Below are 27,333 nucleotides of genomic sequence, written 5' to 3'. Positions count from 1 at the left end.
GACTGTGTTTTCTCTGCTGTCCACCCTCATACCAGAACCGGGAAAGTGCGGCAGCTTCTCCTTGTGGGATTGCAGTGTTGTGGTCACTTTGGGAAGGGATTTTCCTTAGGAAATTGCTCAGAACGGAGCAACCCTAAAGCGTATTTAAATAAAATTTATACCCACTCTAAGATTTTTTTATGCTGCCAGAACTGTGTAAAAGAAAATCAGGTCCCAAAATTAACAATTTAAGGCTGCGTTTTCCCCCGCCTCCACCCTCACACCAGAAGCGGGAAAGCGCGGAAACTTCTCCCTGTGGGAGTGCAGTGTTGTGGTCACTTTGGGAAGGGATTTTCACGGGGAATCGCTCAGAACGAGGGGCCCTTGACGCTGCCCGGCTCCGGGAGGCGGGCGGCCGCGTAGGCCGAGGCTGCCAGGCAGGCGGCGGGCTCGCAGAAGCCGGGCAGGCCCGCGGGCCCCGGCAGCCCCGGCCGGCCCGCCTCGCCCGGGGAGCCCGGCAGGCCCCGCTCGCCCGCCTTGCCGTCCACAGCGTGGCCGGGGATGCCCGGGAGACCTGGAAAGGCAACGGGGTGGGATGGGTGGGGTGCTGAGAATCAAGCTGAGAGATGGGTTTTATCTGAGAAATAGGGGTTTTCCCCTCAGAAATAGGAGTTTTTCCCTCAGAAATAATAGGGATTTTCCTCTGAGAAATAATAGGGATTTTTTTTCCCTCAGAATCATGGATTTCCCCTCAGAAATAATAGGGATTTTTTTTTTTTCCTGAGAAATAATAGGGATTTTTCCCTCAGAAATAGGGTTTTTCCCTCAGATATAGGGATTTTCCCCTGGAAAATAGAGATTTTTCTCCTCAGAAATAATAGGGATTTTTCTCAGAAATAGGGATGAATTGAGGTTTTGTGGGATGAGCTTGTGCAGGTTTTATGGGATGAACTTGGGCCCATTTTGTGGGAGGATCCCAGGCAGGTTTTATGGAATAAACTTGAGCAGATTTACAGGATGAGCCTAGGCAGTTTTTGTGGGATGAACCTGTGTAAATTTTGTGGGATAAACCTGAGAAGGTTTTGCGGGATGAACCTGGGCAATTTTTGTGGAATAAACCTGAGCGGATTTACAGGATGAGCCTGGGCTGGTTTTGTGGGATGAACCTGTGCAGGTTTTGTGGGATGGATCAGAAGGTCCCCGGCCACCGCTGGGCTCATCACCCCAAGGTGACAAAGGCCACCTGGGGACACCTGGTCTCACCTGGGATCCCTGGAGGACCTGGCATTCCCGGGTGGCCACGGCCAACCTCTCCCCGCTCGCCCTTCTCTCCTCTCTTCCCTGTGGGTACAAAAAGGAGGGAAGGACTCCATGGCAACCCTGGATGGGTGATCAGGGATGGGGACAAACATGGCAGTGCCACCCCAGGAGGGTTTGCACCTGGCACCATGTCACCACCACCCACCTTTGGGTCCGACATTGCCGATCTGCCCGGCAGCTCCCAGGATTCCGGGGACACCTCGGGGTCCCATGGGGCCGTGGGGTCCCTGATCACCGGGTGGCCCTGGGGGGCCGGGGGGACCGAGAGGTCCCATGGCCCCGACCCCACCCAGGGCAGCTCTCTTGGCGCTCACGGCCACCTCTGCCAGCTGCTCTGTGGGGCAGAGAGGGGCCGGGATGGGATCCACGGGGTGGGATCCATGGGGTGGGAACCATGAGATCCACAGGATGGGATCCATGGGAAGGGATCCATGGGGTGGGATCCATGGGGTGGGAACCATGGGATTCATGGGGTGGGATTCATGGAATCCATGGGATGGGATTCATGGGATGGGATCCACAGGATGGGAACCATGGGGTAGGATCCACAGGATCCATGGGATGGGATCCACTGGGTGGGATCCATGGAGTGGGAACCATGGGATGGGATCCATAGGAAGAGATCCATGGGATGGGATCCATGGGGTGGGATCCATGGGATGGCAACCATGGAATCCATGGCATGGGATCCATAGGATGAGATCCATGGGGAGGGGATTCCACCGGATCCATGGGGTGGTGTCCCTGGGATGGGATCCATAGGAAGAGATCCATGGGACAGGACCCATGGGATTCATGGGATCCATGGGATGGGATCCATAGGGTGAGATCCATGGGGAGGGGATTCCACAGGATCCATGGGGTGGGATCCATGGGATGGGATCCATAGGAAGAGATCCATGGGATGGGAACAATGGGATCCATAGGGTGGGATCTATAGGAAGAGATCCACATGGGATCCACGGGATGGGATCCACTGGATCCATGAGGTGGGATCCATGGGAAGAGATCCATGGGATCCGTGGGATCTGGTGGCCCCGCTCCGCCCTCACCTTGCAGCATCTTCAGCACCACGTCCACGATGTGCTGGTCCCCAGCGTCCCGGCCCTGCCAGGAAGAGAATTTCACTCCTTTTGTCCCCTCCCAGAGCCCTTCCCAGCCCAAATCCCAATCTCCATCCCCTCCCTGCATCCCAGGTCACCTTCCCACCCTGCTCTTCCCTGTTCTGTCCCAGGGCAAGTGCTCAGCTTGCTCTGTGCTCATGGCATTAGAGTCCAAAATGAGGATTTTAGGGAAAAATCCCAACCCTTTAAATCCCTGCTGCTGGCTGGTTTATACAGGGACAGTTTTTGGATGCCATACACAGTGGGAAAGGCAGAATTCCTCCCCAGGAAAGCAGGATCCCAGCTCCTGAGTGGAACAGCAGCGTGTTCCCCGAGGAGCTGGGTGGGAAGCAGAGGCAATTCCTGCCGAGCAGGGAGGATGAGGAGGTTTGTAGGATCAGGGTACTCACGGCTGTGCCCCTCGGGCCCGGCATTCCCGCCACTCCGCGCTCCCCCACCAGCCCCCGCGGGCCGGGCGGGCCGGGATAGCCCCGAATTCCCGGCGCTCCTGCATCCCCCGAGGGGCCGGGAAAGCTGAGCTCTCCCTGGATGCCTTGCTGAGGAGGGATGGAGAGAGAGGGGCATGAGGGGCTCAGGCTGTGCTGAGCATGGGGGCTGCACCCCGAGAGCCCAAAATGTCCCAAAAAACATGGGCAGGGCTGGGTCCCAAACCGGGCTGGGGGTGAACCCAGGCTGGATCCCAAAAACTGGGGCTGGATCCCAAAAATTGGGTCTGGGGCTGAACCCAGGGCTGAATCTCAAAAACTGGGGCTGGATCCCAAATGGGGCTGGAGCTGAATCCAGGGCTGAATCACAAAAATTGGGGCTGGGGCTGAATCCAGCATTGGATCCCAAAAACGGGCTGGATCCCAAAAATTGGGGCTGGATCCCAAAAATGTGGGCTGGATCCCAAATGGGGCTGGAGCTGAATCCAGGGCTGAATCACAAAAATTGGGGCTGGGGCTGAATCCAGCATTGGATCCCAAAAACGGGCTGGATCCCAAAATTGGGGCTGGATCCCAAAAATGTGGGCTGGATCCCAAATGGGGCTGGAGCTGAATCCAGGGCTGGATCCCAAAAACGGGCTGGATCCCAAAAACTGGGGCTGGATCCCAAATGGGCTGGAGCTGAATCCAGGGTTGGATCCCAAAAATTTGGGCTAGGGCTGAACCTAGGGCTGGATCTCAAAAATTGGGGCTGGGGCTGAATCCAGCATTGGATCCCAAAAATTGGGGCTGGATCCCAAAAATTGGGGCTGGATCCCAAAAATTGGGGCTGGATTCCATATGGGGCTGGAGCTGAATCAAGGCCTGGATCCCAGAAATTGGGGCTGGGGCTGAATCCAGGGTTGGATCCCAAAAATTGGGGCTGAACTTGAATCAAGGGCTGGATCCCAAAATGGGGCTGAGACTGAATCCAGCACTGGATCCCAAAACAGGGCTGAGCCTGAACCTGGTGCTGAGCCCAGAACCGAGCCTGAATCCAGGGTTTAACCCCAAGGAGGAGCTGAGCCTGAATCCAGGGCTGATCATGATCACTGGGCCCCATTTCCAGGGAAAATATTCCCCCAGCACCTCAGCAGGGAAGATCCAGCTCAGGATCCCACAAATCCACCCAAGTTTTGGGGTGTCCTCGGTCCCAAATCCCCATCACTCACCTGTCCCTTGGGTCCTGGCTCTCCTGACTCCCCCTGGGGACAGAGGACCCAGGAAAGGCAATGAGGACACAGCAGGGATTTAGGGTTGGGATTTAATGCCAGGCAGGATCCCCCAGCTTAGCAAGGGATCCCCCAGCATTCCAAGAATCTTCTGGAAGCACTCACCTTCTCTCCCTCGAGCACTGCCAGGCCGTGGACACGTGGATCTCCCTAAAGGAAAGGCAAGGAGAGACGGGAACATTGCCAAAGGAAACGTTCCCAAAGGGGGAATTCATGGAGAAAGTGTTCGGAGCCAGTGTTAAAGCCAGCTCTGTTAACCCCAGCTCTGTTAATCCCAGCTCTGTCAATCCCAGCTCTGTTAATCCCAGCTCTGTCAATCCCAACTGTCAATCCCAGCTCTGTCAATCCCAGCTCTGTTAATCCCAGCTCTGTCAATCCCAGCCCTGTCAATCCCAGCTCTGTTAATCCCAGCTCTGTTAATCCCAGTTCTGTTAATCCCAGCTCTGTCAATCCCAGCTCTGTCAATCCCAGCCGTGTTAATCCCAGCTCTGTCAATCCCAGCTGTGTTAATCCCAGCTTTGTTAATCCCAGCTCTGTTAATCCCAGCTCTGTCAATCCCAGCTCTGTCAATCCCAGCTCTGTTAATCCCAGCTCTGTCAATCCCAGCTCTGTCAATCCCAGCTCTGTTAATCCCAGCTCTGTCAATCCCAGCTCTGTTAAACCAGCTCTGTTAATCCCAGCTCTGTCAATCCCAGATCTTAATCCCAGCTCTGTTAATCCCAGCTCTGTTAATCCCAGCTCTGTCAATCCCAGCCCTGTTAATCCCAGCTCTGTTAATCCCAGCTCTGTTAATCCCAGTTCTCCAAATCCCGGCTCTGTTAATCCCAGCTCTGTTGATCCCAGCTCTGTCAATCCCAGCTCTGTTAATCCCAGCTCTGTTAATCCCAGCTCTGTCAATCCCAACTGTCAATCCCAGCTCTGTTAATCCCAGCTCTGTTAATCCCAGCTCTGTCAATCCCAGCTCTGTTAATCCCAGCTCTGTCAATCCAAGCTCTGTCAATCCCAGCTCTGTTAATCCCAGCTCTGTCAATCCCAGATCTGTTAATCCCAGCTCTGTTAATCCCAGCTCTGTCAATCCCAGCTCTGTTAATCCCAGCCCTGTTAATCCCAGCTCTGTTAATCCCAGCTCTGTTAATCCCAGCTCTGTCAATCCCAGCTCTGTTAATCCCAGCTCTGTCAATCCCAGCTCTGTCAATCCCAGCTCTGTTAATCCCAGCTGTGTTAATCCCAGCTCTGTCAATCCCAGCTCTGTTAATCCCAGCTCTGTTAAACCAGCTCTGTTAATCCCAGCTCTGTCAATCCCAGCTCTGTTAATCCCAGCTCTGTTAATCCCACTTCTCCAAATCCCAGCTCTGTTAATCCCAGCTCTGTTAATCCCAGCCCTGTTAATCCCAGCCCTGTCAATCCCAGCTCTGTTAATCCCAGCTCTGTCAATCCCAGCTCTGTTAACCCAGCTCTGTCAATCCCAGCTCTGTTAATCCCAGCTCTGTCAATCCCAGCTCTGTCAATCCCAGATCTGTTAATCCCAGCTTTATAAATCCCAGCTCTGTTAAGCCCAGCTCTGCCAATCCCAAAGGAAATGGTGAAGTTTCTTATAGCATTTTTGTTACTCTCATGCAAGGGAGATGAAAAGACCATCACAGAACAGCCAACCCTGAACTTTTTAAAAATCAGGAATCAAATCCCCAAAATGATAGAATATCCTGAGTTGGAAGGGACACACAAGGATCATAGAGTCCAACTGCAGACCCTGCACAGGATATCCCAGGACTCACACCCTGTGCCTGGGAGCACACTCCATGGACTCTGTAGCAAATCATGTAACACACTGACTTTTAGCTATTTCAAGTGAATATAGGATTCATATGTGCATTTTTCCTCCAAAGAATGAAGTTGTGGAGGGCACAGCAAGACGCATTTTGTTCTGTGCTAGCAGTCTGTAAGTGGTGAGGAAAACCTTTGCTTTCTGATATTACAGAGAGAGGCATGAAAAGAGAGCAGGCTGCTGGTGCCTCCACACATGAGGTGCCCCTGAGTGAGTGCAGAGATCTATGCTCTGATTACAGACAGCACTGAAGGATGTCACAACTGCCAGAGAGCCCCACGCCTGCAGGCAAGCAGGGATTTCCCTCTGCCTCTAGGACTCATGTCTTCAAATGGATAGTCCAAACGGGAGTCCAAAAATGGGCAACACACTGAAACTTTCTTCCACAAAGGGGAAGGCATCTGTTCCGATGGCTTGACTGAGTCTGAACCACAGGTCACCTCCTGTGTGCAGTGCACAGGGAAGCCAGATTTCCCAGAGGATGCAGTTCCACATGGGTGATTGGCATATGTGGTGCTACTGACAGGCAGCCTGAAAATTTGGCATTTTTTCCACGTTTTAATTCCTCAAGCTTTAGCACTGTGGGATTCATACTTCAGAAGCCATGATTCTTGGCATATAATTTGCAGAGGGGCCCTGCACCTTTCCTTTCCTTCTCCCTTTCTCTTCTGGATTTTTATACAGGATTTGAATTCTTTTCCTTCCCTTCCCCTCCCACCCCCAGCTGCTTTAAGTTGATACAGGAGAAAGTAGAGGTCACAGGAAGAGTGAAGACACATAATCTAATTTTCATTTTGCCCATTAATCATGCATGATTCCAGCCAGCCATTTAACAAGGTGGAACTCTAAAGTGATCACTCTCCAGAGTGATGGGGGAAAATTCACTCTAATTCCCATTGCTGCTCCCCACTCCTGTTCGTGCTGCACAGAACCGCCTCTCCCTCTTACAGAGAAAAATGGATCTACATGTCCCAAAAAATGTATGCTGTCCTGGAAGCCTTCTCAAGAGCTTTTTACTATATTTAAAAGTGTCAAGCTGAAGCTGTTGGTGCTTCATTTGTGGGTGGCTGGATTTTGTGGAGGTGTGGCTCAAAGAAAATCAAATAGGAAGCTTTCTATTTTAGTACATTTTGCTATGGAGTGGTAACTATTGTTACACGTTATTCTAGCTCACAAATCAGAGAGCCTGGAAGCAGTTCTGTGTCTGCACCCCTTATATGCTCTCTGCTGTTTCTCAGACTCCCAGCTAGTCAGGATCAAACCTCCTAAAGTGAGACAATTCTGGAAATTACAGAGATGTGCATTAGGGATGTATCGGGCCCTGCACGTGCACAGGTGAGGCAGGAAAAGGAAAAGGCACCTCCTTTCCCTCCTTTCTCTGCTGGAGTTTGATGAGTACTGCAACATTTGCCATCTTGCAAGATGGGTGAACTCTGGACATCCCAGCTACTCCACAGTCAAGGAAGCTTCTGTATTTCACAAGGTTTCTGTGCCAGCTGTGAATGCCCCAGTCTCTTTCCACTCACTGTGATTTTGTCAGAGAAAGAGAGCTTATCCTGAACTTTGAGGTAAGAGGCCCAAGGACACTCCCTCGGAGGGGAAAAAATGGGTTTTCCATACCAAAGAGGTGATAAGCCTGGGAAGTGTTATCTCCCTCAGAGGCCACTCAAGGGCATCATTCAAGAGAAAGTGAGAATCAGCAGTACATTCCTTTGCCCTTTCAAGGTCTCAGAGAAACACTGGGATGTTTAAAGGAAGAGGAGTGCAAGTACACAGAAGCAGGATAAGATCTGAGTATGTCCAAGGCTGAGTTGCTGACAAGCCCTGTTTTGGGGGGACCCTGAGCAGTTCAGTCTGCAATGGAAAAGGCATTTGCCAAGACAGCATTGCCACTCTGGAGTCTTCTGCTCTACTCTAGTGACAAAGAGGTGCTCATTGGCTCTAGGAAAAACCTGTGTCCTGCAGCTGGCTGTCCATCTCTCTCCAAAAAACTGCAGCCCTGTGTCTAGGAGGTTTCTCTAATAAGATCAGTGACTCAAGTAAAGAGGCTGTGATTCCTAAGCCAAATTGTTAAGTCCCCAGAACTACAGGGATTTCCCAAAATGCCAATGCTATATCATCCCTGACAGGCTATGGAGAGGTGTCATGGGGACCAAAAGCCCCTTTAGGGCCACTCTGATAGAAAAAGGGCGACAAAGAGGTGAAATGGAAGATTTATTACATTTTGTTTCCCAGTTCTTAAGGGCTAACAGCTAATGCCTGTGAAAGCAGGAACATGGTAAGGGTAGCAGGGATTATATTTATCTGTCAGTGTTTCTAATCAAATGTACCAACTGTGGAAGACGTTTGGGCATTCTTGTCTAGTGAAACCAAAATGATAAAGATACAGAGAGAAATTTTAAAAGAAGAAATGAGACTTAGAGACTCAATCACATAACTGCACTCAGTTTCTGTGGGATTTGGGAGCATCGCTGCCTTTGTGAAAACTTCCCTTTGCATGTGAAGAACACAGCTGGGTGAACTGAAACACTGCACCTGCTGTCAAGAGGATGGAACAAGAACAGGCAGACCGGCTCGGTGCTCATGATTCTACTAACTCAAGTTTTAGTACTCCAAAATAGAATTACCATGAAGTTCAGGAGCAATTATGTGTAACAATTAAAAGAATTTTCATAATACCATTATTGAGCAAGCCCTCTGTATTACAAGCAACTTTATTAGCTGTTGAGCCAAGCCATATTTCACAAGCCAAAACCCTGATCAGGCCACATTTGCCAGGTGAGTATTATGTTGTGTTTCCTTTTCAGGGGCTTGATCTGAGAGCAGCAGCACAGAGCTGAAATTTTGTTTGCTTGGTTTGATTTTTCCTAAGTATGTTTTCAGTTTTTACTGAAATTGTACATTGCAAGCAACTCCTGGATACACAACCCCACCTCTCCTAAGAGACTTTTCTACTTTGGCAGGGACACTCAACAGCATGAAATAATCCCCTTCCATTTACAAAAGAAGCTCCCAGTCTCTGAGTTTTGAACTATTAGTGATCCATCACTTGCAACAAAACCCAACATGGATACTCTGCGAACAGCCTTGATTTAAAATATTTGCTATTGACTGTGTGCAGGAATGACTGACTGTGCTCTGGCTTCCAGGGACACCAGCAAAAACAAGAGGGGATTGTGTAAGTTTTTTGGTTTAAGTACTTAAATCAGTTTCCTCTTTTCCCCCATAACACATTATTCTAAGCAAGAGGATATAACTCTGCTTGCAGGAGGAAAACAAGAAGCAGATGATACAACAAAAAAGCAGAGACAGATATGCACAGAGGCCAATTAATTTTTTTTTTAATTTGAATGCAAAATGCAAAGAGAAATGACACTAAACACCTAAGCTTCCTTCTAAAGTAATGAATAAGCCCAAAAATCTTTCAGAAAGATTGTATTAAAAAAATCTGACGTGCCTTTTAATTAGATAAAGGAGTTCAACTTTGTAGTGACTGGAATACAGCTTAACATAACATAGATTTTGTACTTGGATCCAGATACTATGACAGAAAATATTTGATAGCAAATAGAAAAAAATACAACAGGTCCCCATTCCTGAACAATAATGATAGAAAATATGTGCATAGGATTTGAAGAACAACATCAACAAATTCTATAAATCCTTGCCTATTTTCTGCAACTGAGTCAGGACACTTTCCAAAATAAGCCTGAAAAAATTTTTTAACTTTTTAATCATGTGTTGCCTTTAGACATTTTAAATTTGTGTTTTTCTCTTATACCCAAATACCTCGTTTGAGGGAAAGCAAAAGTAAACATAAAAAAGAAATTGAATGAGCATGGTAAAAAGTCAGTGCTATAATCTTTTTTGTTGATACTGGGAACATTTTGCCACTTTAAAAATAAAGCCTAACTGAATGCTGCTAAGGCATCCAAAACTGCACCAAAAAATTATGGTCCTACCCTATTAATTTCTGTTTTCCAATGACTGCTGCTGATATAATGTATTGGAAGACATGACCTACTTCCTGTGTTTTCAGAGAATACAAATAAGGAAGATCTCATTGCTAAATATATTTTAAAACCAGAAGAAAGAGAGGGGAGTCACAAGAAGTAGGGCAGAGAGGTGGGCTTGAGGGAGACAGAGGTATTTTGCCAGAGAACACAGAACATTCCTGGTTTTCCCTACTGATCATGACTTTGTTTTTAACAGGGGCACAGCATTTATGTAAATGCCAAGCCTCTGGCAAATAAAACAATGGCATCATGTGTAGTCCCCTCCCTGGAAGAAGAAGAACATGTCTTTGCACAGTGCTTGGCCACCTGAAGCTGCTCCAAACTCTGCTGGCCAGGGGCTCAAGGGAGCCACGGCTGCACCCCAAGCCTTGGGATTCTCTTCTGTCATTAAAGGATATCAAACTTGTGTCAGCACAGGTGGCTCTTGAGCACACCTGAGGCTTGGTTTGCTGTAGGTTAGCTCCTGGGGTCCCCATGGGAAAAGGCTCCAAAACATCCCTTGGGTACCACTGCTGCTGCCTCTGCTCTGAAAGTCAGCACTTATTCCCCAGTTTAAAAGCCCCACAGCTCTGAAGCAGTGAATGAGCTGTTTCTGCAGTAAGAGACATGAACTTCTCAGAACTAATTATCAGAGGGAGTACACACCTTCTTCACCGATCCATCTAAACACTCGAGCTTTACTAAATGCACTCTGTTCCCTGGCCAAACTACGTGGGTCTGATTTTCCTGCACAGGATGAGGTAGGATCTTGCTGCTACCAAAGCTGAAAGCCCCAAATGCAACATGGCTAAGAACTGAATTGCCCTGTTTCCAGAGCTCCACATGCTAATTCTCTGCTAAGCCAAAGCATGGGGCTTTGATTTCCTAACCTCAGAATGTTATCTGGCTCTGGTGTAGGATTACCATTAGCTCTGTACATCTGTCCTTACAGTAGGGTCACTGTCACACCATATGTCACTTGAACAACCTTTATTTTTTCTAGATTTTTGTCTCTTTTAAATCAGTGTTCATCTGGAAGAGCCTGGATTCCCTTGGCTTTCAAAATCTGCTTTGCATTGCTAATGCATGAAGCTGTAGGCAAAGTTGCATTAGTGAGACAGAGAAAGGCACAGAGAGAGATACTAAAAGCCTGCCAAGACACAATGTTTTAAGGTTGCTCTTCTCTTTAATACTCACAAAACAAAACTCCAACCGCCCAAACAAAACATCAGAGCAGGTTTATTCCATTTCCATTTACCAAACTAATGACCACATTTTTTTTTCTAAAGTGCTTCTGCATAAGTTCATTATCCAGTGAATATTCCTGACTTGCAGCAGTGTAACAAGAGAGAGTCTGACCTGGAAAGAGCAGGTCAGGCTCCACATGGAAGCCATCACAGGGTGGCAAGTCACAGCCTCAGTACATGCAAGGTATGCCAGTCTTTTGACACAGGAGGAAAAAACTCCTGCAAAATTCATGGACAATTAGTTCTCCCTCTCCCCTCTCTAGTTCTGTGGTAAGAGAAAGGATCATCAGCCTCTAGATTGTCAGTCTCTCAGAGGAACAACAAAAGGAAGGAATCAGGGGATCTGGAGGGAGAAATTAAAGGGGTCTTCCAAGAGCCAGCCTTGTGGAACATGATGAGGATTTTGTACTTCCAGAGGCCCTTTGATCCCAAAGGAACTCAAACACCTCTCTAAATGACATCCTGATCTCACATCAGTAAAAGGGAGCAAAGAAAACCATGTCCATGCAGGTGGCCATAGGATAGCTCCTGTGCTGGAAGGAGCACAGGAACACCTACAGGGCTTTAATAAACCTGGACCCAACCATGTACCACAGACCTGTGCAAGGCAGTGCAGGGGAAAAGGAGATTACCAGAACACAGGGAGAGCAGCAGGAAAGAGAAGAGCCATCCATAGCTTGCTTCAAAGGGGAAAGACATCAACTCAAACCACATCTATAAGAAGCAAATGGAAACACTCCTCAGCTACTCAGAAACAAAAGCAAGACCTGAAGAATTGAACTGAAGCTGGGAGGAAGATCCAGGGCACACTCCTGTTGTAGACAAAGACAACAGGGCTTTTCCTTCCAGCTTAAGAATGAGCAAGTCACAGCAGAGCTCAGACTCAAGATGAAGACACTGAACAGCCTGTCTCTCTCTGAAAACCACAAAGGTTCCCTGCCTCACTTCTATGCCTCATCGTTGACTGCTTTTCCAATGGAAAAGTTCACCATGGAGTGCAGACAAAAGAGCAGCATTAGCTACATCCTTCCCAGGGTACCCAGTGGATTAAAGGTGCTCTTGCAGCTCAGGCTCAAGCTGGTCAGATCAAAAGCTTCATTGGAGAGCTCATGCAAAGAGTTTTCAAACAAATTCAGCTACACTCAGATGCAAGGATACATCAAGTATAATCTGTTATTGTTCCACCAAGAGTAAATCCTCACCTAAGCCTCAATTGATAAAAATTAGTCTAAACTATTCATCCTCTTGTGCCCCTTGTATTTCCTATCTCCTTGCAGTCTGGGGCTTCCAGGTGTGACTGTGATCTTCCCCATGATGGGATGGTAAGATTCAAATGACAGAGGAAGAGACTACAGGTTGACCTCATTGTCAGATAAAATCCATTATGTGTGATTAAAACTTTACAAAATGCAGTCACATTAAAAATTACTATCATGAAGTGCACCATGATTTACTGACTAAATGAATGAGAAATTTATCTGAATAAAATAGTCTTAGCCCTCCTGCATTGACAATGCATGATAAATTGCTGATTGTGAGAAGATCATTGCTTGCTGTTGGATGACTTACACACATTGATTTTTCCTAACAACGCTAATTATCATAATAGTTTCTCCACATATATTACATAAAGTTTCCTCTCAGCAAGCAAAAATTATTTCAGGTCTTTGAGTCCCAAATTGCAAAGAATAAAGATGGAGAAAGGAAGGATTTACAAACTATCTCCTTGCCTTTTATTATGCAGATCAAAGGTCCAACCCACTGGATCTTACTTCATCTTGAAGAGATGGGAACAACATTCAAGAAAGCACAGGCATTGTGCAATGAAGCTGTGATCACAGTGGGTTGTTTTCTGCAAAGTTATGATCTAATTTTGTGAGGCCAAAAAAAGTCTTTGAGAAAGGAGAATGCAATTCCAAAGAACAAGGGGAAAAACCCCCACAATTTCTCCAATTTCATTAAGATGCACAGGGGCAAACAGTGCAGTCCTTATGTAAGTGCTCCCATTGACTAAGGTTGTGTAGGTGAGAAATCTCTCACTAAGTTGAAAAGGAAAAGCACAGTCTATTAATAGGAAATTAAAAGTGGTGGAATAGATAAGAAAAATGGAGGAGAGAGAAAGAGAGACCAGGTATTGTATTCTCAATTAACTGAAAATCAATCACACTGACACCCAGAGCTTCACCCACTGCAGACACACAAGCTTTTTGGTACATACAGTTTCCCCATTGTGTTCCTTTTACCTGGGGGATGTGAGCAGGTGCTTGGGGAACCACAGAAATTATTCTCCTTGATTCTGGACTAGCAACCCCCACGGAGTCAGATGGATAAAGTGAATGCATCTTCAGACTGACCACATACACTAAATTTTACAATACATCCATGTACACTGTGTAGTTTGTGATACACATAGTAATTATGCCAGAAATGTCTTAAAAGGCTTTAAATATTTCTGTTCTATGCACGTCTGTGAGAACAGTGAAGTTGTCTTCAAGTGATGGGACCAGTTTCACATGATATGGGGGGTTTGAAAGTTACTCTCCCAAAAAAATCACTTAAAATTGCTTTTCCATCTGCAAGGCTGCAAGGGTTTGTAACCCTAATTTACTGCATTCTCCTGCCATAGACAAATCCCCTAGGGTGTGCATGTCCTATGCCACTTAACAATAGAACATTCCTACCTGTTTTGTTTTGTTTCAGCCATCTGTGATAAGGGCACACTGCAAATAATCTCAATCCAGTGAAGCTGTTCCATAGTCTGGAACGCTGCAATTCTGGTTGAGATGGATTAGCAGTCAGACTGCAGATGTAGAGGCCAAATTCATCTCATGGATGGTGCTGCAACATTAGTGAGATTATAGCTGAGATTCCCCAGTTCTTCACCTGTCCCATGACTGGTTAAAAAACCATTTACTATGACAACAAATATTTCATACTATTTCCATCTGCCAGAGGTATACAGACCACAGAAAGCCATGGTGTCTGCAGTAATTTCCTGTGAGCTGTGACAACACCAGAAAAAGGTCCTGTGCTATTAAAGGGGTAAGGAGGGGAAGTAGAGAGATAAAAGCTGGATGAGGGGAAACAGGAGGTAAACTTCAGCAGGGAACTTAGACAGAGAGAAAGAAAAATGCCTTATGGAGTAGTGGGAGAGAGAAAAGAAGCAGACAAATAATATAGGACAGATTGAAACAAAAAAAACCAACAAAAACAAAAAATCCCCCCAACCTGCTGGATTCAGAGGGAAATAAATACACACTGGAAAAATAATTCCCTGGAAAGTGCATGCTGGGCAGTCTCAGGAATCTTGCTTTCTCTAGGCAATACTATGTACAAAAATGATTTTAAAAGTCAGATGCTTTTGAGGATGTTTACTCTTCAAGGAATGTCATGTCACAAAAGGAGGAGTCATCTCAGGACAGACCTTACACTCTCTCTAGGTAGACACTTTCAAATTTTTTTCTTTCTATTTTTCAAAGACACAGACTTTTCTCCAGTTTCTCCAAACAAAAGGCATTTCACATGTTTACCTGTTTCTCAAACCAGATTTTAACCAGAAGTGAGAGATCTGACAGAACAGATTCAACAGAAGGGTACTGGCATGAGCCAAAGACTAAGCCTCTGGAGTGAGTAATCAGCTTTAACATTGCCCAAGTGTGAAACAGAAGCGAAAAGGAGACAGAGGAAATGCAATTTTGTGACAATGCTGCTAAAGTTGGGCTTGCTTTCTCATGAGGTACTTGGTCCTCTCCGGGCAGCTCCTCTCTTACTGTCCAGGAAGAGCTGCTAACAAGCTCCCACCGGGTGTAAATGAGGACTAAGCCCCTGTCTGGGAGATGTGCTGCCACAGAATGGGTGGCTTTGTCCCAGTGTGTAAGATATGCTTGCAGGCTAAGGCACACAAAATGTTCCTCTCACACATGAAAAAGGGGCTGAGTGTGAGTGGGAGGACTCCAGAATGCAACAACAGAACAAAGAATACAGGGAGCAGCTGATCTGCTCCCCTCCTTATTAACAAGTTTGGCTGTGGCAGACAACACTGAGCTGGTGAGCATTAACATAGAGAGGGCAAGCTTCCCATTGCCCATGAGGAATGAAATCTTTGCTGAGAGAGCAGAAGCCACGTTCTTCAGCAAATTAGATGCATCAGCTGGGGTTTGGCAGAACCTCCTGAGCAAAGGACTCCAAATCTGCACTTAACCACTCACTTGGACAGTCTTTCAAGAGATCTTGAGTGTTCCTACTATGGACACTCACACGTTGCAACGTTAGGAAATCTTTCTGCAGGGAACACACATACCGATAACCTAATGCTTCTATGTGGCATAAGGCTTGACTATTTAGAAATGTTTTGGAAAGCATCAGAAATAGGACCCACAAAGATAAAATGAAAGACAAAATACGAAGTCAGAGATGTGAGGTACACCTTGGTGGTGATGTGGAACATCCTAGCCATGCCGGGAGTACAGACTGACCATCAGAGAGCACTCCTTCACACAGACACAGGTCAGGTGCATGCTGAGCTCAGAGCAGCTGGAATGGGCTATGAGATTGGAAAGCTAAAACTGATGATGCTAACTTGCGCTTTCAGGAAAAAAATGGCACAAAAAACCACCAGGAAAGGGTAGCACTCTATGTAAAAATATGCTGCTACTGGCTATAGACTTTTCAAAACCATAGTGCTTCACAACTGCAGTTGTAATGAATAAAACTGAAGGAGAGTTGATTGGCACACACTGAATCATTAAACTATTGGATCTTACTAAATAACAGGACAAACTGCTCTTTATGTAGCAACCTAGATCATGTAGGAAGGAAAAGAAGTAAAACAGAGGACATTTAATATACATTTTGTGCAGTCAGTAATACAAAATATCTGCTTCTAAAAATAACACAAAACATTTTCTTTACAGATGTGAATAATACACACTGTAAGTCTTCATGAAACTTGACAAGGAAAAAATCACACAACGCTGTATTTTTATAAATCTTAAACAAATGGAGAAGTTTCTATGAATCAAAGAGTTACCACTTCAACTGTGTTTTATAAAGTGGAAAAGACCAGTTATTCTGACACATTCTCTAGCCAAGCAATGGAACAACTGGTTTCAGCTCTCTACCAGCAGTAACTTGGAGGATTTAGCAGTATTCACTTTGGCATGCAAAACCAGACTGAGCAGATGATGCATCTTGATTGCATAAGATTAAAACAAAGGGCAGATAATTAAATATGAAATATGCTTGCAGGATGGTGTCATTTCTCTCCTTCATTCGCATCTCTACAATTTTAAACAAAATAACTAGTGGTTTCATTAGGAAACAATTGCAGCATTCTCACAGTCCCATGCAGGCAAATAGCTGCAGTCTAGTTTTACTGTTCTTACACCCACAGAGAATTCTGTTTTGTTTTGACCTCTCATTACTTTCCCTCACACACTTGGCTCCAAACATCAAATTTTGCCTCAGCCATTCAACAGTTATTCCTTTGGGCTGGTTTTTTTTCTTACCATTATGCATTCATATAGAACAGCTGGAACTAAGAAAAAGCACAGTTAATTATTTCTAAATTTCCCAAAGAAAACCTTTTTACTTTTCTTCAGTTTGAAATTACTTTTTGGTTTGAGGAAGAAGAGAAAAATTGCCTCACATAAAACCTTGCATAGATCTCAAAAACTTAATGGAACATTTTAGCTTAAAAAACAGTGTAATTTTTGAGAAGGAGGTGGGTTCAGGTTTTCTCCCTTTTATTTCTAAAATAATATAAAAAGTCTAAACAAAGCGATTGTTGTGTCTTGAGGGGGGAACTGATTTCTTTTATTATGACATGAGAACCACAAGAGAAGAGAATCTCTATCCCTCAAATACCAAGCAAATCTGTGCAAATCTACTTGCTGGGTTAGCCTATGAGCCCCAGCCAAGTAAGAATGGAAGAACCACCCAGAAAAAAACAAGACCAAAAACGGGCAACACCTGCCACATGCTCACAAACTAACAAATGGTTTTGGGGCAGATCAGGGGACATGGAGCAAGGTAGAGAGCAGGGAATTCTGAGTCTGACCAAGGGGAGAACAGTCAGGTATGAGGTAATATTGGTAGGAAAGAGTCTTGGTAAGGTAGACAAGTCAGGACCGACCATGAGGTTTTTTGGATATCGACGAGTCAGAATCTGCCTCTGGATTTAACACTCCGCTCCAGAAAAAAAATCCCATCAAAATTACCTTCAGGGCACCTCTGAAAAAATCCCTGACTCAAACAAACTATCCCTGACTATAACAAACTATGTATGGCTCTGCCCTAAGCTTCTTCTTTATAAGTCACAGAAATGACTTAATATCTGGACTTGTTTATGAAAGAATATCTAATTCTATCCAAATATCCAGTTTTTCCTACACTTATAAGAAAAAAGGAACTGAATGAGATTAGATAAATGAAACCTTGGCTATCCATTCATATTGTGGAATTGCAGAGAGATATTAACATGAATTTCTCAACTTATGAAATGGAGGAGATGGCATTAACTCTTCCACACAGGCAGGTCATCCTCTCAGCTCTTTGATGGGTCTTTGAGTTCAGCAGATTTAACAAAAGCAAAGGCAAGAAACAATAAAGCATTGGCAGCATGACCAAGCATCCTCCGCCTCTTAGTTACAAAATGACAAACCTGTAGCTACAATTACAGTCTAAGTCATTATTGCAATATTTCTCTAGATAAGCCTTTTCCAAAAGAAGAGGCTTTAGATCACCTATGTCTAATAAAATAGGCAAGCAGAATTAATATAAAAATATGAACCTTTGAGCTGTCACCATACATCCTGAACCAAAACCACGAGGCAGATGAACATTTCTTTTTGTTTTGCAGTTAACTTTAAATAATATGTGATGTGGTCTGACCTGGTAAAGCTCCTACTTCTCCTTATTGGTTGATCCCCAAACTCCATAAGCTGAAGGAATAACAAAATTTGCTGTATTTCTACATGCATTACAGTGTGAGTCACAGCTAAACCATGCTCAGAATGAAGTATTCCCTGTAGGTGGTGTGTAAACAGCTAATTTGGTGAAAAGATGTTATGCTAAAATGATCAACCATCAATTCTATGAGTGTATTGTACACTATTGGTGTATATCAGATTTCTTGACCTGTTTTGGTGGCACATAACTTCTGCAAAGACATCACTTTGAGAATTGATTATTAACTTTAATCCATTTTAAAACTCTCAATACAACATTTAGAAAATTTGTTCTTGAACCTTTCCATGGGCAGATCTTTACAGGGGCTGCACAGCTAGGAACACCCTGCTGACCGAGGAGGTGATAGGGCATTGATATAAGCAATATTCCAACTGGTTATTAACTCATTACAAAGTATTCCCCACGCCTGGCAACTGCTGCACCAGAGCTTAGCATGGAATACACGAGACAGTGATGCCAGGGCTCTGAAGCCAACATGGCTTTAGCCTCTTGCTGAAAGACAAAATACTTGGGGTTGCTAACGACTACTTGAAAGTCCCAGAATAAACCATCTCATCATCATGGCCCAAGCACCACTAAAAGCATTCTGTTGTTCTTACTTTTTCCAGTTAAAACCAAAAGCACTCAGAACCCAAAATATTTTTCCTTTGCTCCCAGAGCCAAAATGCCAAAAATGCTGTTTAGAGGTAGCTTGATCTCTACCCCAAGAAGAAGGGACCAGCTGCTCCATCTTTTTTTCACAATGCTCGCTACACTGTGGTGAACTAAGCCATGCAGTGGTTTGGGATCCACAACCACCAAGTCTTGCATTACAAAAAAAAGGAAATAAACCCTCCAAGGAAGAATGACTTCTAACTCAAAATTTCCCAGAGTGGCCCCAAGCACTCATCAGAAGAGACACAGGGAGAGAGCACTGAATTAACAACTGAAGCATAGTGCAACATAATTTCAGTTCTTAAAATAATCAGGCTGCAATACCACATGAAAAATCCAAGAAGCATCTGCAATGACATTCCATATTTTCCAGGAGAAAGAGGAGACAAATGGAGGAGACTGCACAAAGAGGTGTCAGACTCTGTATTAGCAACACAAGAGGCCCACTGTACAAAGCCCTTGTATCAGCCTCTGGTTGTGCACTCACTTACCTGACCAAGGGCAGGGAGTGCTGCATATCCCACGGGCTGATTTATCATTCCTTTCTGCTTCATGATGAGCATGCGTTTCTGCTCCTCGCTCAGGTGTGCCACGTGGGCTGGCACCTGGGCCTGCTGGGCCTGCTGCTGCTGCTGGATGTAGGGCACCATGGTGTTCTTCCCGGGGTTTGCCATTGCCGGGGCCATCATCTGACCCAGCTCAGTGCTGAAATGGGTCAGAGGTTTGGTGTTGCCATAAGAAAGCAGATTGGGCTGCTTGCCCAAGGAGTTTGTGACCAAATTATTTGGCTGCTGACTGATCATGTTCATATGATTTTGAGGGAGGTAGTTATTGATTGTGGTCTTCTGGGGGTTGTTTGCCATAGGAGGTACTACAGGGTTTTGGTTGTTAAAGGCTTGAGAATACATCATTGGGCTATTTGGTTTGTCTGCACTGAAGGGTGCTCCGTAGGGACTGGATGGAGGCCCCCCTGGTGACCAGCTTGAGGGCTGATTTGGGTGCTGCTGCTTCTGCTGCATGAGCTTGGCCCTTTGCTGCTGCTGGGCTGCCATCTGCTTGAGCTGCTCGGCTGGGGACAGGTCAGCGCTGGGGCCAGGCCCTGAGCCCGCCACGGCCGAGGCCGCGCTCATCAGGAAGCCATTCCCGGAGCGCCCCTGCGTTTGTCCGGGAGTGTGGGCCTGGCCGGGGGTCTGAGGGGACTGCACCACACAATTTGCTGGAGAGCCAGCAGGGACTGGGGCCAGCGGCGCGCTGGATGCTGAGGCAACGCTGGAGCCTGAGGAGATGTTGGAAAATGGAGGACCGGAAGAAGATGGTCTGACCTGGGGAGATCCCAATGGGACATGAGTGAATGGAGAATGGGATGGATCACTTTTCACGCTCGCGCTCTCCTGAGTCTCTGTGGCAGGCCTGGGATATTCAGGCTCCTTCTTCTCTTCAAAGTCTTCATTGAACAAATCCTGTATATCATCTTCTGGGACGGTGTTCGCCAGCTCGTCTATGAGCTCCTGCCACTCCTGATCATTTAGGTTAATGTCTGAGAAGAGCTTGTTCTGATTGGAAAGAGATGTTTCAGAAGTGTCTATGCAGTTGGAGTCATCCAGGGGCTCTTGCTTTAGCTCCTTGTTGTGCAGGATGTTAAAACCATCATCCAGCTCGCTGCAGCCGTTAACAGGGAGCTTTATCTCAGAAAGCCCACCGTTTTCACCCAAGTCTTCCAGACTACTCCTGTGAGTTCCACTGTTCTGCAGGAGCACAGGAGCTTTCATGTCAAGCTGGTGAAGAGGAGAAACAGCAGGCAAAGGCAGATTAATGGGCAAGCTGTTGATTGCCTCAATGCCTGGCCCATCCTTGCGTGTCCGCTTGCTGGTTGGAGAAAAGCCCCCATCGCAAACTCCATTCTGCTGCTCTCCATTGAGAGGTGAACGTGCGCCTTCCAACTTCCTTTTGACTGTCTCTTGAAGCTTAAAGAAAACAAGAGGAAAGGAAAAAATTAACCATTTGCAGACGCAAAAGAAGTGCTCATGGGCACTGTGACAAGAGGCTCCTCATCAAGCCAGTGACAATAAGTTTCAAAACTGGTTAGGAGGTTTCTCTGATTTCATTCTTATGCCTCGATCACTTTGAAAACACAGTCTAAAAACCCCCCAACAACCAAACACTTCCCACTGTCCCAAACCAAACCTTCCTTTGACTAGGAAAGCAGAACTGTAAAATATGTCTGTGCTTTCCAAGCTGAATCTGTGCTAGCTTCCAAGAAATTTAGGGAGCAAGTTGACTAATTTGACATTTTAGTGCCTAATACAGGGATAAGATTTAAACAGTGTGCCTAACACAGTGAGGAGTCTTAAAATGGAATTTTAAAAAAGAGAAAAAAGGAATCACTAAAACTTACTAGTCACTCCAAATTTTTTTGTTGTTGTTGGAAGTTTCTAGAAGCTTCTTAAAAAAGTAACTGCAATATAATTGATTGACTACTTATATTGAAATGTGTTGTTGACAAAAAAAAAATTGCATAGTTTCATTTGCTTAGCCCTATGTTCTTGGCTAACACATTGAGAATCACTTTTAAGGGAGAAAAAAAAAATCCACCCTAGAAAACAGAAGGTGCTTTGCATAACTTTAACTCAATCAAATAATGAAAAAAAAAAAAGGAATCAACTATGTGACTATGTGCTAAGGGCTAACATAAAACATAAATAGCTAACAGAAATAATGGCCAGGCAAGTCTACAGAAAAGCAAATAAATTGGAATATAGGAATTTTATAAAAAAATAGTGTATTAACATCAGTTTTGAATCTGGTTGTAGAAGCATAGCAAAGAACTGCAGCAAGCAGCAGTCCTCCCCACTCACACCCAAGCAGAGTCCTTTACTTATGTACCAGGCTAAAAAAGCGTCTCTCTTCACTAAGGCAAAAAACAATAGTGGGGAGGGGAGGAAGCAAAGAGGTCACAGCTCCAGCAAACGCCTTCAGGACACGCTTGCATCCTTGATACTAGAACAATAGAAGACAAAATACTGAAAGATTTTATCAGTTTTTAAAGTATTCTTACTGGTAGGAAAGTCCCAGATATGCAACTCCCACCCCTTCCCTAACCTAGAGGTCCTCAACCTTCTTTCTTCTCATAATCCAGATCTCATTTATTTCTCCCCTCCCAGAGGGCTGGTCCCCCTTTCATCCCATGCATAAGATGGGCAAGCAAACCCGTATCTTGCCCGGGTTCTGGGAAGGCTGTGCCCTTCTCTTGCCCCTCTTTCATCACACAGTGCAGAGGGATGTGGCCAGCACAGGCATTGCTGCAGCCACAGCTCAGCGTGCATGGGACACCAAGCTACTGTGAGGCTGCTCTTTTGCAGAGAGCCAGGCAGAAAGACAGTGCCATGAGCCTAAGCAGACCATCAACTCCTTGATTTTCACTGGAGCAGATCAGCTTTTTAATGTGGGAAGTCACTGTTGGCATAAGTGGCCAAGACTTTACTGCCTGTTCCACCCTGCACAAAGCCAGTGTGTGCCAAGCCTCCTGCAGGCAGAAATTCCTCCCCTTTGTGCTTCTGTGGTGCCACACAGACCAGCTGCCCTGTAACCACAGCCTCTGCCCCATGGCTGGGCTCCCCTCTCCAGTGTCTGGTCTCAAAACCCTGAATTTGGAGAGGTGTGGATGCTCATCTTGGAGATGAGAAGGTTCTGGGCAGACCTTTATAGCACCTTCCAGCACCCAGAGGGCCTACAAGAGAGCTGGAGAAGGACTTCTACAAGTGACAGGACAAGTTTGAAATGGATTCAAACTGACAGAAGGTGGGTTTAGGTTAGATATTAGTAAGAAATTCTTCCCGGTGAGGATGGTGAGGTGTTGGCACAGGTTGGTCAGTTGATGTAATGGGTTAAAATAGCATATTTATGTAAATGTAAAAATAGTATACTTAAATACTGCCCTTAATGGGCCCCTCCCACAATTTACAGCTGAAATCACCCATTTCAGCTCCTAAGCCATCACACTGCAAAGTCCCTATTGCCACAGCAGAAAAACTGCATTCCCCCAACAGCAAGTGACTCAAGAGTGAGCCCAATGGGAATGCTCAGGCAAAACCAGGATTTGAAGAAATGTTCAAAATGTGTCATGGCCCTTTACCCCAACTTCATATTGATCAGTGCTGGGATAAAGTAAGAACAGGACATGGTGGCAGGCTTCTCATCATGAAGTAAAGTTCTATAAGGAAAATATGGGGGAAAAAATTCCCTAATGACAAGGCAGGGACCAGTGAGAGTGATTATCTCCTGAGGAATACAAGTGAACTGACTCCATACATTTTGCAAGTTTGAATGAATACTCTACAAAAATATTGGTGAGAGTGATATGCTTTAACATGGTTTCACACTTCCAGGTTTTAAAACATTTACCATTTTATCCTGAATCTATCACCTTATTTGTATATGAATATACAAATTCAAAAGAATTTTCCAAAAAAATCAAAACTATCTAGTGGAAAATAACCAAATAACCAGCCCTAAAAATATCAGTTCCTAAAGTTTCATCATGTGCTGGAACTTGTATGTCCCCCTGTACAAATAGACAGTGACTTTAGCCCAGTATATAAATATTCATAATCATGTTATTATGCATTACAACAAAAAGCAGCTTGACATGAAAACTATTTTCTATGAAATATGAAACATACAGAAGTCGTGCTTTTTTGTAAAAAGAAATTAAATTAAATCTATTCTAATTTTGTTTATCCACATCGTTCTCCTTCAGAAGCTTTTGGATTTGGGGGGGCTAACAGGCACTAATATTTTTGTCTTCTTTGTTTGCTCATTGAAAAACTGTAGGTAGACAAAGACTTAATGTGAAAGGTTTGTTAGAAGGCAACATGCTGGGGAAGCCTCTTGATTCCAGCATTTTGGGGGAGTTGGGAGCCATGACAATAAATGTATCTCCTTTTTTTTGAGGTACAATGCAGAAATACTCTTATCAAATGATTTTAATGAAATATTTCCTTTTCATATCTTGATTTAATTCCCAATCACCATATGAACTCTTGAATGGTTTGGATATCCTACACTGAGCATATACTGGCAAACAGTTTACCACAATCAGGATTCCAGAGTGTCTTAGACTAAAACCCCAGCACTTCCCCTTCCCTCTATAAACACAATCCCTGAAGTAAAATAGTACCTTTTAAAGTACCCTCTCTCTCCTTCTCAGTACAAGCACACAGTTTGTGCATGTTTTATGGCATGCATTGTGAAGATATTAGCAGGAGCTGAGAGATTTAGGTCTCGGAACAGAAGATTGTTGACACATAGAATAAAAACAAAAGGAAAATATCAAAATCAAAGGAAAATATTGAAATAAAACAACCCCCTTTCAGCTTCACAAACTTTTAGCTTTATTCACACAAAATACTTGGCTGATGAATCTTCATTTCACTGCTGTTTTCTACCCCAAAGCACAAGAGGGGGAAGCAGGACTATCAGTTCTTTATAAGCCTTTGAAAAAACTCTAGTCGCAGACTGAGAAAAGGTCAGATTTTGGCAGGTTGACTTTTTAAATGGCTCTCGGTTGGAGGAGAGGCAGGGGCACAGAAACACAAACACACACCGAGCTGAAGGGTTGGGATGCAGCCCATCCTGAAACCCTGGCCAGCGCTGCTCGGACAGGCCGTGGCAGAGCCAGCAGATGCACGGCAGTGTGGGGAGGCTGTGGCAGGGCTTTCATCAGTGAGGAGAGGCTGCTGCGCTTCATCTCCCCAGCAGCAATCCATCTCTCAAAAGGAACGAGACAGAGGTGCAGTTGTTATAGCAACAGCCGGGCCCATCCTCCACCAGGAGCTGCCTTGGTGGGCGGCTGCTCCAGCCCCAGCGCACGGCAGGGACTGAGGCTGTGGCACCAGAACATCCTTTCATTGCTCCTCAAAGAACAGCACAAAAACCAGGGCGAGGCGGGGAGCCGAGAGGATAAATTCTCTCTATGCCCTGTTCACAGGGTCTGACACAGGTCCACTGCTCCTCTGAGCCCCCAGAGCAGGAGGCTGATGTCACTTTGTCACGTGTTTTTGTGTACCAGCTGCATGCAGCCACTGACTTTCCTCTGCCTAGGGCAGCTCCAGCAGCTTCAATACAAGACAAAGGCAGCAATTCTGAGAGGTTTGGTGCACTTGGCTTCCCAGCTCTGCTGGAATGTGCCCTGCTCTGGAGTTATCTTTGGGCTTTGGCTAGTTTCTCTGCTTTCCCACCAGGAGCAAAGTCCATCTCACTCAGAGGATATGCATGGTTACAAAAAACAGGGCTTATTATCTTCTCCACATGCTCTTCTGAGACTCTTTCTGTTAAAAATTGATCATTTCAGTTCTTCATGTTGAATCAGTCTGGCCCACCAGTCACCATGACCTTCAGTTCCTTTCCATGAAATGAATTTAAGTCTTGGGTCTTCCTCTAGGGTTTCTACTCTCCCTCCCAACAGTGTGACCATGTTCACAGGGGTCTTAGGATGAGGGAAGAGATGAGGATCTGACTCCATGTTTCAGAAGGCTGATTTATTATTTTATTATATATATTACATTAAAACTATACTTAAAGAATAGAAGAAAGGATTTCATCAGAAGGCTGGCTAAGAATAGAATAGGAAAGAATGATAGCAAAGGTTTGTGACTCGGCTCTCTGTCCAAGCCAGCTGACTGTGACTGGCCATTAATTACAAACATCCAACATGGGCCAATCACAGATGCACCTGTTGCATTCCATAGCAGCAGATAATGATTGTTTACATTTTGTTCCTGAGGCCTCTTGGCTTCTCAGGAGGAAAAATCCTAAGGAAAGAAATTTTCATAAAAGAGGTCTGCAACACACCAGTGTGTCTGTTCCTGAGTTTTCCCCCTCTTTCTTCTCCCTTCTTCTCCTAGAGCTTCTATAGAAAGATCTTGGTACTTCTTACCTCCAACAGGGAGTAGTTACCATGAGCTCTGCCAAACACCCCCCCCAATTCAGCAGTCTCCAGCCTGTACCCTAAAGACTGAGCAAAGTTTCCTACTTAACTTCTTGTGCTGTGCTTAAATCCTATCAACAATTCAGGAAGTGTCCCAGGGGTGGCTATGAAGTGACACTAAGCAAGTGGATTTGACATGACAGCATCTAAGATCAGTAAGGAATAATCAGCATTTCCATTTGCATGCCAGAAATTCAGCTTCAACCTTTGAAAGGATTTTTTGCATGCACCTCCTTGCTGTATCACCTCTGACACTGCCATTCAAAAGCCAATGTTGCCTGAGGTACAGCCACATCTTGTCACCAGTGTTTTAAGCCTACCAGCTCCACAGCAGCTTCCCAATGACACTTGCAGTGTCCTGCAGAGATCTGTCTCATTTAATCCTGCTTTGGCCCAATGGGGTAAACACTGGCAAAGCAGTGACCTCATTGCAGTGCCAGCACTGCTCCATTTGTGCAAGTCTCAGGAAGGTGTAAGAGCCTATAAGCTGAACTACTGAGCTGGCAGTACCTATTGCTGCCTCTCTCACCCAGCAGCTGCGATCTGCTCTCTCCGAAACTGTCCTTGCAGATGGCACGAGCTGCATTTTCAGGGTGTGTTATGAGAATTTAGTCAGGCAGCCTCCAATTGACGTGTCTGGGAGTTGTTCTGATAAGTCTTCACCCTTTCCAATCTGCTTCGTATCTGGACAGAAGAGAGGGTAATGATAAAAAGCACTCTGGAGATTATTAAAGCTGTGCCTCCCAAATTACCACAAATCAGGATTGAAAAGAAATGCAGGAACCTCTTGTGTTTTAAACTAAGAAGAAGCAAAACAGCACACCTGGTGCTGTTGCACGTGCACCACAGCTACTCAGCAGCTCTTTAAACTGTGTATGTGACACTGGAATGGTTTCCTGGGAAAAATCTTGTCCCAGTCCATCCTTGCACGAGCACAAGTTGTAGCAGGCTAGTGAATATGTTGATGGCATCCTGGCTGCCTAGCAAAGGGGTATGTTGGACATGAAAGCATTCCTGTCCTCTGCAAAGGAGGAGCAGCTCTGTGACACAGGCTCTGCTCTCCTTGTCATTAAGGCACCAGTAGCATGTGAGCTCTATTCCTGACTTCAGAACTGACAGACCAAAACCTTGTCTGACTGATGTAAGGGAAAAGCCCTTCCTATGCTTGGGGCAGGCAAATTATCTTCCAGCTGCTTGCAAAATACTGCCCTGGCACAACCTACATACATAATATATTACTGCAGACTATCCTCAGAGAAACTCTGAAGGAAGAACCAGAAGAGATGGTGAAGGCATGACAGAAATCCCCTGATGGCACCACAGATTGCCATGGACTGTGAGTTCCTACTGGATCTCTGTTACTACCGAAGCCTGTCTAGTGCATGATCTCTAGCAGAGAGACCAGGCGGACAGAAGGCTGAAAGCAGAAATGGCACAGTTGTCTTCCTGCACATTCACATCCCTGGTGTTAACTCCCAACACACATCACCTCGTGGCAACAGAGCTACGTGTTCCATAGGTGCATGAGGCAGCACCTTC

General features: G+C 45.4%; 1 protein-coding gene across 1 annotated transcript in view; it reads right to left on the bottom strand.

Annotated features, from left to right (window-relative positions):
• Nucleotides 1-347: 347 nt before the first annotated feature.
• Nucleotides 348-27,333, bottom strand: part of LOC128949462 (mastermind-like protein 3) — a 29,128-nt gene continuing 2,142 nt past the window's right edge. Inside the window, exons 2-9 of the mRNA XM_054294321.1 lie at nucleotides 19,301-20,773; nucleotides 4,225-4,269; nucleotides 4,060-4,092; nucleotides 2,813-2,959; nucleotides 2,352-2,406; nucleotides 1,445-1,633; nucleotides 1,243-1,320; nucleotides 348-553 (exon numbers count right to left, since the gene is read on the bottom strand). Of these exons, the coding sequence (XP_054150296.1) occupies nucleotides 348-553; nucleotides 1,243-1,320; nucleotides 1,445-1,633; nucleotides 2,352-2,406; nucleotides 2,813-2,959; nucleotides 4,060-4,092; nucleotides 4,225-4,269; nucleotides 19,301-20,773 (2,226 nt within the window). The remainder of the gene's footprint in view (nucleotides 554-1,242; nucleotides 1,321-1,444; nucleotides 1,634-2,351; nucleotides 2,407-2,812; nucleotides 2,960-4,059; nucleotides 4,093-4,224; nucleotides 4,270-19,300; nucleotides 20,774-27,333) is intronic.

This window comes from Melozone crissalis, unplaced genomic scaffold (assembly GCF_028551555.1).
Source record: "Melozone crissalis strain CALT ecotype California unplaced genomic scaffold, PUWL_Pcris_2 ptg000236l_1, whole genome shotgun sequence".
NCBI classification, from domain to species: domain Eukaryota; kingdom Metazoa; phylum Chordata; class Aves; order Passeriformes; family Passerellidae; genus Melozone; species Melozone crissalis.
This window is presented reverse-complemented; position numbering and strand designations above follow the sequence as displayed.